This window comes from Dasypus novemcinctus, chromosome 5, assembly GCF_030445035.2.
Source record: "Dasypus novemcinctus isolate mDasNov1 chromosome 5, mDasNov1.1.hap2, whole genome shotgun sequence".
In the NCBI taxonomy this organism is placed as follows: Eukaryota; Metazoa; Chordata; class Mammalia; order Cingulata; family Dasypodidae; genus Dasypus; species Dasypus novemcinctus.
Window position 1 is genome coordinate 45,530,272 of NC_080677.1, and position 17,837 is coordinate 45,548,108.

A 17,837-nucleotide genomic window follows, 5' to 3' on the forward strand; every position below is an offset into this window, starting at 1 on the left:
AAGTTTAGATATATCATTTTCCCCCATGACATTTTATACAATGAACAAAACAATGTTTTATGTTTCATTGAGTAAAATTATATATATTTTTATCTGATCACTGTATAGAATCAGGATTTACACTTTATCATTAGTTGTCTCATAAAATTTGTTATCAATAATTATATATCTCCTAAGTCCTTGACAAGTTTTGAATTGTCCCATGAAATTCATATATAAAATTAACCTCTAACCTCTCTATATATTATGTCCCAAAGCACATTTGCAAAATAGTATTAAAATACGTTTAACAGAAAAATTAAACTATCTTCTTTTCTTTTAGGTAAATTTGTTTCTGGTATTGCATAAAATTATACTGGTTTCTGTTTTAAAACTCAAAAGAGTGGACGATGGTATCACAAATTGCATTCTACAAATAGAATTTGTAGTACTATATGATAATGACTTTTTTTCCCTACGTAATAAAAATATTCAGGATTTATTGAGTAACTGAGGCTGTTAGCTTTTAAGCTTTTATATTCTTTTCCTCTGTAGCTACCTTTTTAAAAATCATAAATCTTCCAAGTGGATGAAAATATTATCTGACACAGTGCTATAACTTGTTTATGTTTCATAGCCTTCACCTCAGCTTTTATTTCCATGCACTCAACTGATGTGCCACAATTCCTGGTCTCCAACAGAACTAGCACTGAAATTTTCCAGACTAATGAACATAACATTAACGCAAACAGAGGAAGGTAACCTGGGGTCAAGAACTAGTGGAAACAAATCATTAATAAATAGCAATTTATTCAAGTACATTGTCCTGCTCTTACAGGAACTGCAGTGTTCTTCATCGGTCCTTGCTCTTTGTGACTTCTCGGGGATTTTTTTTTTCACTTCTCAAAGAACTACTTACTCTGTTTCCAAAAACCACACATGACAAGGCTCTGAAGAATGAAAACATGAATAAAAGAATACACCAATGTTTTTCAATCATCACATGTAACTCTGCTTACTCAGTTTAAAAAAAAAAAAGCCTATTTGCAACACACCCTCCATTTCTACAGATGAACAAAGGAATACTCCTTCACTAATTCTGAAAGTAACTTGTCACAGTGGGGTTCTAAGGCCTAGTCAAATAATTGTCTTAGTGTACTACCTGCTGTGTTCAATATTGAGTGAAAATGGAAGCCAGGCCTCAGCTCCAGCTTATTTCACAATTCTTCTGTTATTTAAATGATTTTAGTCAGTTTGGGGGAAGCTAGACCTTTATAAATTAACAGCAGGGAAATACCAAAGGTGTCAGATTGCATATTTATCATCTTTTTCGTGTAATACTTAAATATGTATTAAGAAGTGACTGACATAAATTAGGCAGATTTCAGAAGCCACAGGCCATGGCTTGTAGAGGACCCCCTTCTGCTTGACATTTCATCCTTGTCAAAGATCAAATTATTTTAATTTAGGCTGCAAATTATAAGGAATGAAGACTTCTTTGTGGGAATTCCCTGTGGTAATCTGACTTTTGTTGTTACTGCTGCTTGTCAGTGTGCAAAAGATATAATATGCATGCAAATAAGGTTAAAAAATATGTACTATCTAATTATCCAGCCAGTACATTCCACTTGAAGCCAGTGGGAGGCCTGACACACAGTATGTGTTTGATTCATTGAGGCCTGCAGGGTATTTACACAAGATTACTTTTAATTATGAAATTAATATCTGTTTATCTAGAATGTATAGTGGTAAGTGAGTATACACATGAGCAGAATTCTTTAGTAAAAAGAAATCATCTTAATTTAATACATAAAAAGGAGGAAAAATGACTTGCCTCTGGGAAAAAGAAGACATCATCAAGACCTTGGTTTCACCCTCGTTGAAACAAATTGAATGAAAACTTGGCACTTTCTCTTGAATTTGTTTCTACCACTGCCAAGTAGGTTCAAGATGTGCTGCATTAGTTCTCAGTTTTCATTTTTTGTGAACAAGATGCAATATTAGATTCAATATGGTGAGGAAACTGTGGCAAAAGAGAGTTTTCCATCATTTTAGTGTAGTATTACCTATTCTAGGTTTAAAAACATGTTTACCATGAGAAAGAAAATAATGAATCGGGTGTTAGAAATCTTACTGGGAAGTGAAACAATCCCAATGCGGATATACTTCAATTAATGGAACGCATATCACTGACAAAGATCTTTGTAAAACAATGCTTTGGTGTTTAAATCTCTTCTAATAATGATGTATCATTGAAAACGGGAGAATAATTTCAGGGATATATTTATAATAAATACCATTTAGGAAACACAAAATAAATGAATAAATAATAATTCCAAAAATACAGACTAGTCTTGTCACTCTAGAATGTATCATCAGTGGAAATGAACAGAAAATTCAAAAAATTAAAAAGTGACCACTCTGAATATAAGAAAGCATGCTCTGTTAGTGAGTTCCATATTTTTTAATGATCAAAATTGTTTGGCCACTAGTCAAAAAAAATATGGCTGGTTGTTTTTATTTTATAAACCTATTATAACAGCAGCTATAAAGTAATATTAGGAGATTTATTTTATTGCTACTCTGGTTATTTCCTTCATTCAGCCTGCCCTGTCTACCACATTTGTTCAGACCACTGTAACTTTCATTGCCTTTGACACCCACCTAAATCTCACTGTGGCATCTTAGAAATTTGTAGCAGGTTACATTTGTACACACTAACCTGTGTCGTTTCCAAAGGTTTTCTGTAAACAAAGATGTACCTGTGATTTAATTTGATCATTTTTAAGGCCTATTAATGATAAATCACTAATGCTAATGGCAGTTTTATCTTTTATATTGACAATTAGGGTAACTATTTAAGTGTTCTTGAACGATTTAATCACAAATGTCAAGATTATGTTTTTAAAGTTATTAAAAGATAAGAAAATGAAAAAAAATCTAGGAAAGTAAGATAAAATAGCTTACTATTTCTGATCTTTTCTTTTTGCTGATTAGTGTGATGGAGTACAGATAGATTTAATAAACATTTCTCTGGAAGGAATTGCTATTTTGAATATACCCAGCATGCATGGAGGATCCAATCTTTGGGGAGAGTCTAAGAAAAGACGAAGCCATCGCCGAATAGAGAAAAAAGGGTCTGACAAAAGGACCACACTCACAGATGCCAAAGAGTTGAAGTTTGCAAGTCAAGGTAAGTTTTCTAACAATAAATTGTTAATTGTCAAATTGCTTGTTAATCTGCCTTCAAAGACTTCTTTAATAAAGGCTTCTATATATTTCTGCAGTTGTATTTTTCATATTATCAGATAAATATATATATGATTACATTTTATCATAATAGAGTTTAAAAATGTATAAACTGCCTATATATTACTTGTATATTTTCTCCTTAATTCTCCATTTTGGAATCTAGCAATTCTCATACAAAATAAAATACATGTGGATATTTATTGGCCATAAAATACGGTATTCCCGGGGAGCGGTTATAGCTCAGTGGTTAAGTGCCTCCCTCCCATGTAAAAGATCTCGGGTTCAATTCTTAGTACCTCAAAAAATATATATATTAGTGCTTTCCTACTATTAAACACAGTGACCATCTAGCATGAGTGTGTCTTGGTCAGGATGTTTAAGGTGATATAGTAAGGGCCTAATTAAGGCTCTTCTAAATAGTGTTACAAGAGATTTTAGTCTTGGCGTTCTTCAGTCAGGCTATGATATTGAAGCTACCTTATGTTAAGTTATTGTTCTAAGTACCACATATAATGACATCTTTATTTTTTATTTTTTATTTTTTAAGATTTGTTTTTTGTTTATTTCTCTCCCCTTCACCCCCTCCCCCTGTTGTCTGTTCTCTGTGTCCATTCGCTGTGTGTTCTTCTGTTTCTGCTTGCATTCTTGATAATGACATCTTTAAATATCCCAGAATAAATCTTGAATATCTATTGCCATTTTTCCAGAAAATGAATAGCAAGTAGCAAAACTGAGAAACAGAGTGAAAGGCTAACAAATTATGATAGAATTGCTTTGGATCAAGGAGATATCTTCTATGCAGTTTTCAGCTGAAAAGTCTTTCAAATTAGAATTTCAAGTTCCTTGAACTATAGTTCATATCGGGACCTCTTATTTTTGTTTTATTTTATAAACAAAGTTATCCAAGTGGTGGTATTTTAATAACATCATGATGCCAATAATTTATGTCTTTTGTTCTATAATATTTCTTTTGCCCTCTAGAATTTACCTAATAACATTGATGGCATTGAGAACATCAAGAAAACATATTGGCTTAGTACAGTATAGCAAGGAGAATATATGAAAAGGTTGTAGCTTTATGAACTTATTGACTAAAAGTGAGCATGGCTTGGTGGTGTTGAGCAATAGCTTTATGTTTTGATTACTTTGGGTACCTGATTCAAGATTTAGCATCAAGCAGTGACTTCTGTTGACTGTGATGGAAAGAAGTTCTTAGTTGAATCTGCCATGACAGTAGATTTGATTCCCCTTAAATGTATAGGAAATCTTGAAGAAATCAAGTGATTTAATACAAGCAAGTTGCCACAAATTCTGTTAAAGTTTTTTATACTCATAAATGGGAATATAACTGTATGAAAATATGGAAGAAATCGTTTTTTAAAAAGAAATATAAGGAAAATTTTTAGTAGATTTTTGCTTTTAGAATTTTAAAATGAGAGTGAAATAGATATAATTATTTGTTTTTAGGAATTATTGTCATTTATATTATATTTACTTTTAAGTGAAAGATTAGTAGATTTCTAAGAGAACTAGTGAAAAATGTCCAAATATTCAAATTCACTCAAGGACAATCCATACTAAGTTCAAACTTAAAAATCTCTTTTAAACATGTACACTCTTATGTAATGAAGATCTACTCATTGCTTTCCTCATGCAAATATTTTATACTTTGTATGTATATAAAATAAGCTCCGAGTTTACTTTCTATCTGATTATCACATCTCAATATGTGAAGTGTACATTACATGCAAAAGGATACTCTCCAGATTTTGATCTGAATGGTTTCTCAATGACACTCCTGCCAACTATATTCACCCACTGGATGGTTCAAAAGTTTGTAAGACTGATGGGTATGGTCTGCTGGAACAAGTGTCTGTATACCCTCACAGGGCTGCTGTAGAGATGCTGTTTGTCTGGCCTCACTCATCCCCTTTGTACGCCTTGTTCAGGAACATACATTTGAGATAAAGGTATTGTCAGAGAATGTCAGTGCCCATAACTGTAGGAAACGCTCTTTTTTCCCATTTTGTCTTCTTGCTTTCTAGTATGAAACTATGAGGACATGTTCCAATAAATACTGGGAAAGGAGAAGATGGAGGCAAACTGATTGTGTGTTAAGAACACATTTTTCTGGGTCCACAGATGGGTAAAATCAGCTACTGTCAGAGAGTTTTGGGAGATCAAAGTATGAACAATAGCAGAAGCATTTTTATGACCGATTAGGTTCAATTTTTCATTCGCTTTCTTAACCAACTACACTTGAAGTTTGGATATAGTTTTATTTCAATATAAGTATAACCTTATGAGTCAAGTGCAAAAAAATCAACTATTCTGTACTAATCCATGTTTCCTTTTTATTAATTTCCTTGAGTAATTTTTTTAAATTTCAATATATTTTATAACTGAATAGCAAAACCTATCTCAAAATGCTTTTCTTAAATTTTGATTTCATGTTTATTCTGCTAGTTTTTAAATGTTATACTAATAGTTAGACATGATACTACTTAAAATATCTGCACGCATTCCTTTCCTAAATGGTAATACTTTCTATTACTTGATTTGATTTTTCAATTTCTTTACACAAACATAACACTAGTGTTAAATAGGAGAGTCAACAGTATTTTAAATCTAAATACACTTTCAAATTTTCACAATCTGATTACAAGCACTAACTTTAGAATGAAATGTGGCATAAAATGGCTCCAGGCCAATAAGTTGTTGTTTTACCCATATTCCAGTTAAAATCTTTCAATGTTAGAAAAAAATAAGGAAAGAAATAGAAATTTTAATAATGTGAATTTCTTCTTTCTCAGAAGCACTTTCTTGAAATAATAATTAACAATTTTTTCTGATATGCCTCTGTAAAAATTATCAGAAGCTTAATCTATGTTAGTACTATATTGGAATGGAGTCTTGTTTCCATAAACTTTAGGGATTCTTTTTTCTTTTTTAAGCATATATAACTTTACTCATGTAATAGAAATAAACTATTTTATTTCATAAAAGGGCATCAATTAAATAAAACATTTACAATTTTTTAAACTAAAAAAAATAAAGGTATAGACCAGAGGTAAAATATCAGGATTGAAACATTAAACCTTCATTTATATGATGTCACACATGATCTGGTACTTCTAGACAATATATTTGCATGAAGTCTTTAAAGACACAGCATAAGATCAGAGTACTTTCAAGTAATAAATTGATTGGAAATTTTACTATTCACTTAATTTAGAGTTGACAAAACTTATAAGTATTTCCTTTAATGAAATTACTGTTCCAGAAAAATATTCTTAAACAGTTGGCTGTATCTTAAACATATCGACACACTCATCTTATTAATTAGACATTTTCTTTGTGTTATGTTTCTATCAATACATGAGTGTATTAGATGGAGATGGCATGGTCTTTAAGCAAAATTGTAAAGCAGGCCAAATTGGTCTTCAATGCCCTTAGCCTTAACAGTTAGTCTTCCTTCCAATTTCCTTCAGTTGCTGAGTTCATCTTTGTCTCCCCCCTTCTGAATTAAATCCGAACCTCAGAAAGATGTCTAATAAATTCATTCACATTAATGTAGAAATGATGGATTGCAGATGAAAGTAGAATATTTGCATTTTAAAAGAAATAAAGGCCTTCAGCTAAAACATTATTTTTCAAACTGTGTTACATTGAGTAATAACGGCAATGTTTCAGCCTTTCTGTAAAAACTTGGTTCAAATTCATTACTGCTATATGTTGAACAATAAAAAAATTATAATATAAACACATGCTAAAGGGTGTTCTATAAAAACATTTTGTTCTATTAACCATCTTGAAATCATTAGGCTGTGTTACCAGGCAAAATAAAGACTCTGACACCTTCTATACCTTGTAAAAGTTATACGTATTTGAAAGATAATTGTAATGGGCATTTGTCATCCATTATTATCATTTTTTCTAGACATTTCATGGGTTATTTAGGGTAATTTAGAAGTCAGTTTTAAGGTATCTAAATATAACTGCAACATTCATTTTAGAACTGTAGATGATATACTTGGCATTCTAACACTGGCAAGCAGAACAATTTCCACGCATAAATTCAGTGATTAAATCAATTAAAGTTAGAAACAAGAAAAGGATTTCATGATGCATTATTTTACTTGGATGTTAATTTGCTGAAAAAAGATCATGGCATTTAAGATATGTTTGACAAAAATGTATGCATATAATATCATGATAATTTCATTGGCTGAAAATAGATAGAGCCAAACATTTGTTATCTAATAACCTTTTAGGAGAGATCTCAAAATGAGTACCTAATTGTATTTCTTCAAACTACCTCCTCTGAATTTTCCAGCAATGGCTAAGGCAAACAAGTGCACATGTTTAATAAATCTCTAAATATCAATATTGCTGTTTACAATTTAATATTGAATCATATACCTCGATGTCTTTATGTAAAGGCTGTCTGGTATTTTTCACAAAAGTGACACTTTAAAAGTTTATACAGGGAAGTGGTTGTGGCTCAACTGATAGAGCAGCAGCCTACCATACAGGAGGTCCAGGGTTTGATACCCAGGGCCTCCTGGCCTGTATGGTGAGCTGGCCCATGCGCAGTGCTGCCTTGCTCAAGGAATGCTGTGCCATGCAAGGGATCCCCCTGTGTAGGGGTGCCCCATGCAGAAGGAGTGCACCCTGCAAGGAGAGCCGCCCCACACACAAAAAAAGTGCAGCCCACCCAGGAGTGGCACCGCACACACGGAAAGGTGATGCAGCAAGATGACACAACAAAAAGAGACACAGATTCCTGGTGCTGCCTGACAATTAAAAAAAGTAAAAAATTAAAAATAAAAGTTTATACAATAAGGGAGCAGATGTGGCTCAAGTGATTGAACACTTGCTTCCCACATGGAAGATTTCAGTTCAGTCTCTGGTGCCTTCTAAAAACAAACAAGCAAAAAACAAGCAAACATACAAAAAACCCAGCTCAGGGGGAAATGGATGTGGCTCAAGCGAGTGGGCTCCCATCTACCATATAGGAGGTCCAGGGTTTGTTTTCCAGCTGGCCTGCACAGTGAGCTGTCCTGAGCAGAGTGCTGACCCACGTGGAGTGCTGGTCCATGCAGAAGCACTGGCCTTGGCAGAGAGCTGGTACAGCAAAACGATCCAACAAAAAGAGACACAGAGGAGAGACAATAAGAGACACAGTAGACCAGGGAGCTAAGGTAGTACAAAAGATTGAGCACCTCTCTCCCACTCCAGAAGGTACCAGGATTGGTTCCCGGTACTGCCTACAGAGAAGACAAGCAGACACAGAAGAACACACAGAACAGAGAGCAAGCACAAAACAGCAGAGGTTTGGGCTAGGGGAAATAAATAAATAAAAGTAATCTTTACCCCCCCCCCCCCAAAAAAAAAAACAGGTCAGGGGAGATGATTTGCTTCAGTGGTTGAACACCTAAGAGGTCTGGGGATGAATCTAGCCCTGGTACATCAATAGAAAAAAAAAGAAATTAGAGAGTATATGACATAATTCTTGAATATAAAAATAGAAATGTGTTTTCAAAATAAATGACCACATACTCCAAATATTGTCAGAGCTTTGGCCTGGTTAGCCTATTAAAGCATATGTATAATGAAGAATTGTTGAGGAAATTTCTATTTGGCATGGCACTGCAAATACTGTAAAGAAATTGCTGGCCTCCTAAAAATTTGAAAAGCAGAAATCAGAAATATGAATAACTCTAGATGACCATCTTTAGAATACCTTCCTATTACTTCTGAAGCTATTTAAAATAACTTTCTGTGGTCAAATTTTCAAAATCTGTTATGTAGTATAGTATAATTCTATATACAACCTAAGTCATGTGAACCTCGTGATAAAATTGGTAAGCAACAAGATCATTATGGATCAAATATAACTTTCAACAAGAAAGCTATATCTAATGCATCCAGGAGATCATTGCCATTCAGCATTCATTCCTGAATCCAAATGGTAGGTAAGAATGGCATAACAAGGAGCCACTTGGTTTCATCTAATAAATCTAGGAAGCTTGAGAAAAAATGATTTTTTAGGAGTGCTTGAATTTTGGAAAATGTAAAGTTTGGCAAGCAATATAATAGGACAAGGGGAAAAAGAAAAGGGATTTGTTTATTGAATCTTTCAGTTATGGCACAGGTTGTTATCTTACCTGACTTCTAAGACAGAATACCTTCTTTGTCTTAGAAATGCTAAATGTCATTTTGAGATCCTTCTACATTTCTAGCTATTGGTTTTAATTGTAATTTCAAAAAGATGAAAAATATAAAAGTTTTAATGGGTCATTTTTTATAAGGTGCTGATTTATGATATTAGTGATAAAGTTATTTGTTTCTGTGATATAAGTATCCAGTCCTAGTCTGGTTAAATAATGACAGGTCATATACCCAGGATAAAGCTGCATTGATAACTTTAGTTAAATTATGACTTACGCAGTAGTAGAAATATATAAAACAGGTTTCCAAGTTAAATAAATACTGGCTGATTATGTATACCTCAACTAATTAAATAACATTCCTAGAGAATGCTTCCAAATATTGGTTACATAAAATTTCCAGATATGAGTATAACCATTCAAAGATTCCAAAATATAAAGTCCTATGAATATCTTGCCATTGGAGAGTTATAATTTGGAGATCAAATAATAGATGTCTGCTAGAGAAGTTTCAATGATTTTTCCTCCATTAAGTCATACAATAGTTTGGGGGATGTTTAAAAATCATAAACGTGCAAAAACTATAAAACAGGCATGAAATCAACTGCGTAAGTGCTAAACATAAATCCGAGTTATATTTTTTCTGCTTTGGTATAAAAACCATCCTTCTCTTCCAGCAAGATAGAAAATAATAACCAAGAAAAACTATAACCTAATTGAGAATGAAACTTCACTTGCACCGTATTATGAAGTTACATCTCATTTAAAAATATCAAGTCACACCAGGAGAGCTATTGGACTTTCATTTTACTTTTTCTTATATATATATATATATTTTTTTTCTTCTGGTTTTCTTAATGGATGTAGTCTGTTGGCCATAGTTTTGCACCTGATTTTCTTTGCACACATTTGTCTCACTACTGAGGGGTTCTCAGGGTATCTGATAAAGAGCAAAACAGCCTGTTCCTTGAAGGAATCAAGCCAGAACTTCTACTCTATTAGCTTTGAACTGTATGAATTTGAGTTAACCAAAGCATCTAACAACTGGATTTCCATTGCCATGAACCTGATTTCTATGAATCTAGGCATCTGTTTTAGAGAGCTAATTAACATGGAAGTGATAGCTTTTTGTAATGTCCAGGACACACTGTTTTGTGGAAATCACTAGAGATTCATATAGTTCACCATGCTCTACCAATGAATAAACATTCTCTTGGCTTAATAAAAATAATCCCATTGCTCTTCCTTTGATAAACTGTGGATTTATAAATTTGTTTTTGTTTTTGTGTGTGTGTGTCTCTTTTAGGCAATGTCTGTTTGCTACTGTTCAGTATCAGCAATCAGGTTAAGCTCAAGATCAAGTGTTCTTAACAAGGGGTCCAGGAGCTTGAGTTGAAATAAAAAAAAACAAACAAACACATTGTTCTTGTGTGGACATGTTGGTGCGGATGTGATATACTTATTAAATAATGTACAGTATAGTGTATTATGCTTAGTAAGGGGTCTGTGGTTTTCACCTGTCTGGCAAAGGGGTCAGTGGAACAAAAAAGGTTAAGAAACCTTGCTCATGGAGAAATCATGGCATACAGTATTTGCTTTCTATATTCCCTTTAGTTAAACTTCTTCCTTCTCTTACTTTTTTTTACTAAGATGGTGGTGGCCACACTACTAAGTCTCTGGAAGCCACATAAGCAAATTGCCTGTGACATCTCCACTGATTTAGCAGCAGAAACTAAGTCACTTCAGCGATGGGTTCAGGTTGTACCTGCTGCTCTTAAATTTATTTTTCCCTTCCGGTGGTACGATGCATTGCTGGTAATGCACAGAGCTGTTTATAAGAGACCTCTCTAAAGGAGACTGTACAAGTAAGTGTGAGCTGCCTAACAAATTAATGACATTGTGAGATGCTGCCTGCTGGGGGTGAAAATAAATTGTAAGGGAAAACAGGGGACAAGTAATGGGCCCTCACTATGCTGCAAATTTCTCTTCAAACTGGCCTTGACTGAGTGCCAATAGATGTGGCAGTAAATGTCAACAAGATTTACTGCACTTTCACATAAGACTCAGAAAGAGAGGAAAGGTTGAAAGAATTCTACTATTTTATTTAAAGTTTACTGCTTCCAGCTTCTGAAACTACACATTCTTGGAAGCACGGTTGCAGGAAGTACTTTGCACGGTCTCAAGACTTGAATTTATATTTTGTTGTTCTTGTGTGTTGTTGATGTTGATGCTGTTATTTTCAAATTAAAGAGGAAAACAGTCTACACAGGATTAGAGTATAGCTTGTCTAGGGACTTCTACAATATAGAGGTTTAATCATTGTTCATAATTTTTTGCCATCTTAGAATAATAAGCTTCAACCACCTTAAATATCATTCCCTGATATTCACGGATAGCCCTAAGGTGATTTTGTATTTAAGAATAATATATCTGCTTAAAGAATGATTTCCCATTGTTCTCTTTCCACTACCCATGTGTCACATCTTAAATCTGACATTCTACCTGTATAAAATGTTCATATGTACATATAAAATGTGCATATAGCTATTTTGCTATAAATGATCAGTGAATGGACAGATTATGCTTCTATAATACATCTTTTTTTTTTCTTACCTATTTGGTTGATAAACTGAAGGTTTCTGTCTTTGTTAGTAATTGTGTAGGATGTACAGAACTTTAAAGACTGAATGAATCTGGACTCAGCTCTTGACTTGAGCAAACTGATTGCCTTTGTGTTAACTCTTATTTTTTTCTAAAGCTACTTAATAGGTTTTTGAAAAACATTTCACCATGAGCTATGTGTATTTAATGAGGAAATAAAAAATAACAATCATATTAAAACCAGAAATGTCAATAGGCACATAAGTCATTCATTCAATAGTTTAATATGTGCCCAGTCAATATTATTTGTGACGACTCTCCCTCTCACTCACTCTACTCAAGCCAACTAGCCTTTTAGATGCCTATCATGTATACCAAGAATGATACCATCTCAGCATCATTGCCTTGATATTCCCCTTCCAGAATATTCTTACATTAGATCTTCACATGGCTTCACGTGTCTTTTCCCTCACTTCTTTTTGCCCATGTGAGAAAGGCTTTTCCTGAACATCCATCTAAAATATCATGCTAATCCTTAGTTATACTACCTCCTCTCCTACTACATGTTATCCTGTTTTACAATCAAAGTACTTTAAATGAACTTTAACATATATACAGTTGATGAATTTTGACAGTTACATTCCTTATGACCACTCTTCTGGATCAAGAAATTGTATATCACCAGCACTTCTGAAACCCCCTAAGTCCATACCCTACTTAATATTTTGACATATATCACTGTGGGTCAGTGGCATACTAAATTTTGAATTGTATATAGATAGAATTACATATCATACATTTGTTCTCATCTGGTGTGGTACACTGAATTGTATACTCAAATTTGGGCATGCTCTTGCTCTTGGTCAGCATTCTGGTGGGTGTGGACCCACTGTAAATAGGATCTGTTGAAGATGTGACTTCACTTATCGGGTGGCCCAACTCTATCAGGTTGGGCTTTAATCCAGACTACAGAGTCCTTTATAAGTAGGATGAAATTCAGACAGAGCAATAGCCACAGGCAGAAAGTCAGATGTCAACAGAACCCAGAGGAGAAAGGGGAAGACATGTCCATGTATACTGTCATGTGACAGAAAAGCCAAGGAACATGGATCACTGGTAACCAGCCCCAGAGTGCCACAGTCATCATGGAGAAAGCAACACTTTGCTGACCCTTGATTTTGGACTTCTCCTAGCCTCAGAACCATGAGCCAAATAAATTTCCTTTCTTAAGGCCAACCCATTGTATATCTGGCTTATGTTAGTTCGCTTGTTTTTGCAACAACAAACTTTTCTATTTTTCCATTCCTGAAAACATCTCTATTTATTTACAGCTATATTCATGACGGATTGAAGGATATTGTTCTGTAATTTTCTTTTCTTGGGGTACCTTTATCTAAGAGTGATGTTAGAGTGACCGTGACCTAATAGAATGAGGAAGTGTTCCCTCTTCTTCAATTTTTTGGAAATTGAGCAGAATTGCTGTTAATTCTTTCAATGTTCATTAGAATTTACAATGAAGCCATCTGTTCCTGAGTTTCACATTGGTGGGAAGTTTTTGATTACTGATTCAATGCATTTACTTTTTGTTTGTCTGTTGCAATATTCTGTTTCTTCTTGAGTCAGTGTAGGTAATGTGTGCATCTAGGAATTTTGTTCTTTTCATCTAGGTTATCTAATATGTTGGTGTATAATAGTTCAGAATATCCTCTTATAATGCTTTTTATTTCTGTAATGCTTCCCTTTCAATTCTGATTTAAATTATTTGTATCTTCCCTCCTGTTTTCTTTGTTAATTTAACTAAAGTTTTGTCAAATTTATTGATCCCTTTGAAGAATCAACTATTGTTTTTGTTGGTTCTCTACTGTTTATTTGGTGTTTTTTTTTTACTATTATTCTCAATTTTATTTATCTCTGTTCTATTTTTCTTCCTTCTTCTTGTCTGTGAAGACTTTGAACTCACCCTCATTTTTGAAGGAGAGTTTTACCAGATCTAGAATTCTTGGCTGGCAGATTTTCTCTTTCAGTACCTTAAATACATCACAACACTTTTTTCTTGCCTCCATGGTTTCTGAGAGAGGTTGACACTTAATCTTACCAAGTTTCTCTTGTATGTAATGCTTTGCTTTTTCTTGCTGCTTTCTAAATCCTCTCTTTATCTCTGATGTTTGTCATTCTGAATAGTAGGTTTCTCTGGGTGGGTCTATTCAGATTTATTGTGTTTGGGGTGCATTGTCTGTCTTGGATATTGATATTTATGTCTTTCATGAGGGCTAGGAAATTTTCATTCATTATTTCCTCAAATATTCTTTCTGCTGCTTTTCCGTTCTCTTCTTCTAGGACACCAATAACATAAATGTTTGTGCATTTCACATTGTCATTCAATTCCCTGAGCCTCTGTTCCATTTTTTCCATTCTCTTCTCTTTCTTTTCTCCTGTCTTTTCCAGTTCAGATGTTTTGTCTTCCAATTACTAATTCTGTCTTTGAGCAATTCAAATCTACTCTTCTGTGCCTCTAATGTATTTTTAATCTCATCCATCGTATCTTTCACTCCCATAAGGTCTCTTACTTTACTTGGGAGGCTTTCAAATTGTTCTTTATGCTCACTCAGTGTCTTTTTAATATTCTTTATTTCTTTAGTCATATTTTCTTTAAATTCTTTGAAGTGATTTAGGAGTGTTGTGTGATTATACTGATGAATTGTTTTAAATTCTGTATCTCTTTGGGATATTTGGTTAGCTTCTTTGGCTTGGCTATTTCTTCCTGTTTCCTAGTAAGGCTTGCAATTTTTTGCTGATATCTAGGCATCTGAATTGGGAATTTATTCTGAGGGACTATTTCTCTCTCTTGCCTATTGTTTGGTTTTTGTTTTTTCTTTTTCTTATTTCATAGCTGTTCTTTGATATATGGTTCAACTTGTTCTAATTCTTTAAATTTTGCCTGGCTTAAGTTATCAAAATTGGGCCAGGAACTCACTAATGTGACACGGATTTTCTCCCAGGGGTAGGAAGCAGAGTAGTTTTTGCGTATGCAATTACCAGACCAGCCAGGAGATGGCGCTTATCAGTGCACTTTTCCACAGAGGTGTTTTAGTCTTGACTCTCATGGGTTTCCAGTGTTGAATCTCCAGATCAGAGATTCAAAGCGGGCTCTGCTGGCCAAATTCACTGAAGTAAAGCACCTGGGACCTCCACTCCCTTTTCCCTTGAAAGAGCTGATAGAGAGGAAGACATCTGCATCCCTCTCAGTCAGCTGCAATGAGGTGGGGGTTTTACCCCAGCTTAATATCGTTCAGGTGGGGGAGGGGAGACCTTCCCAGCCACCAAGGGTGTTTGGTAACTTCTGTTTGTCATTTCAGCTTCTTTGTCTCTCTGTCCCTCAGCGTCCTGGTAGTTGTGTAGCACTGTCCTTGTCTACTGAACCCCAAAGCAGGTCCGTTGGGCAACTTTTGGCTCTTCCTCCACTGATTTTTTTAGAGCATTCATCTCTGCCTGTTAGTTCATTTCCATCTTCCCACAATCCCTCATCTGATAGGTTTTTAACTAGCACTTAATGTTTATGGTCCTGTAACTACTTCTGTTTTCCCATCTTTAATCTTTAATATGACATAATAGAGAAGCTTACTTATTCTGTTGATCATAACATTTGGCAAAGACATTTGTGATTAAAAGAAAAGTTATCTGTAATTTGGTTACTGTTTTGAACATATATTTTTAAATCATTTAATAGTAGGTTAATATTAGAAATGCCCTGTAAGAAAATGTGTAAGCTTTTTAATTTAGTGACTCTTTTAAGGAAATCAACTATATAAGTATACAAAAATTTATATACAAATACGTGCATTGAAGAAAGGGAAATCATCATGTATAGGTCCAACTTTAGGGGACTTTTAAAATTGATCATAGCATAACCAAATGCTAAATTATTATTTAGACATTAAAAGTCATGGGTTGAAGAATTTTAATAACCATATTTATGATGCGGCACTACATGAATAAAGTCTGGTATAAGACTACAAAAATAATATAATTATAGTTTTATTTTGACATGTACATGAAGTATATTAATTAGTGACTGTCTCCAAAAATGAGATTATAAATGACTTTTCTTTTTATTTTTCCTAAATTTTCTTGTTACTTTTTTTTTTTTTTTTTTTTTTTGAGGTTCCAGGGCCGAGGAATGATCCCAGGACTTTGTATGTGGGAAACTAGTACTCAGCTACTGAGCCACATTGTCTCTTTTGAGAGTGAATTTTTCCATTTGTTTGCTTGTTGTTTGTTTTTTTTGTTTTTAGGAGGCACGGAAAACCAAACCTGGAACCTCCCATGTGGGACGCAGGTGCTCAACCACTTGAGCCACATCCACTCCCTTGTGTTACTTTTCTTTTAAATTTTAAATTTTTTACTGAAGTATATCATTCATACATGAACACCTATAAATAATAAGTGTATAGTAAAGATTGTGAACTTACAAAATAAACATACATAACATCACACAGGGTCTCATACATCACCCCTCCACCAACTCTTTGAATTGTTGTGAAACATTTGTTACAAACTATGCAAAAGCATCATCAAAATATTACTACCAACTATAGTCTTTTTCTTATATTTGGTGTATTTTTCCCCCAACCCATACTAGTTTTTTTAATATATTTTTTGTTACAGATATTGTGAACTTGCAAAACAATCATACAGATGTGTAGATTTCCCATACAACTCCACACCTCGGTGGAACATTTGTTACAGATTATGAGACAATATCATCAGACTGTTACCACCCATCATGGTCCAAAGCATACATTTGGCACACTTTTTCCATATACCTCCATTATCAACACAGTACAGCTTTAGCATTGATGCAAGAATATTATAGTATTGCTGTTAACCACAGTCTATAGGTCACACCAATTGTAGTTTTCCCATGCTTCTCCATATTCCTGTCACCCTGCTCTAGCTCACAGGACTCTCTTGCATGTGTACCCTTAACCACAATTCTCATTCACCTCTGGGTTCACTGTGTTATTCAGTCCCTAGATTATTCTTTAGCTTTCTTTCTATTGACATTTACTTTCCCAGACTACCTTTTTCAGCCACAATCCCATTTATAAACCAGTTGCTACTCACTATGTTCCTATCAACTCTATCCATCTCCACACTTTTACAGTCAAGTTAATTAAAACTTTTACGTACATTAAGCATCCATAGTTCTTCTCAACCCTCCTCTTATCTCCTAATAACCTATACTCTAAGTTTTAATTCCATGTGGTTATTATTTGTATTTAGTTCATATTAATGAGACCATGCAATATTTGTCCTTTTGTGTCTGGCTTACTTCACTTAGTATAATGTCTTCAAGACTCACCCAAGTTATCACATATGTCCCAATTTCATTTTTTCTTACTGCAGCATAGTATTCCATCATATGTACCTACCACATTTTGTTTATCCACTCATTGGTTGATGGACACTTGGGTTTTCCCATCCTTTGGCAATTGTGAAAAATGCCACTATGAACATTGGTGTGCAGATGTCTGTTTGTGTCATAGTTTTTAGTTCTTCTGGATATACTCCTAGTAGAGGAATTGCTGGGTCAAATGGCAGTTCTATATTTAGCTTCCTGAGGAACTGCCAAACTGTCTTCCACAGAGGCTGCACCATTTTACACTTCCACCAACAGTGAAGGAGTGTTCCTGTTTCTCCACATCCTCTCCAGCACTTATTTTCATATGTCTTTTTTTTATAATGACCATTCTATGTGGTGTTAGATGATATCTCGTTGTTTTAATTTGCATTTCCCTAATAGCTAGTGATATGGAGCATTTTTTCATGTGT

General features: G+C 34.2%; 1 protein-coding gene across 11 annotated transcripts in view; it reads left to right on the top strand.

Moving 5' to 3' along the window:
* Window positions 1-17,837, top strand: part of DGKB (diacylglycerol kinase beta) — a 723,907-nt gene that overhangs the window by 548,732 nt on the left and 157,338 nt on the right. For all 11 annotated transcript variants that reach the window (XM_058296926.1, XM_058296928.1, XM_071215137.1 and 8 more), the window contains one exon: window positions 2,977-3,172. In XM_058296926.1, coding sequence (XP_058152909.1) covers window positions 2,977-3,172 — 196 coding nt within the window. The remainder of the gene's footprint in view (window positions 1-2,976; window positions 3,173-17,837) is intronic.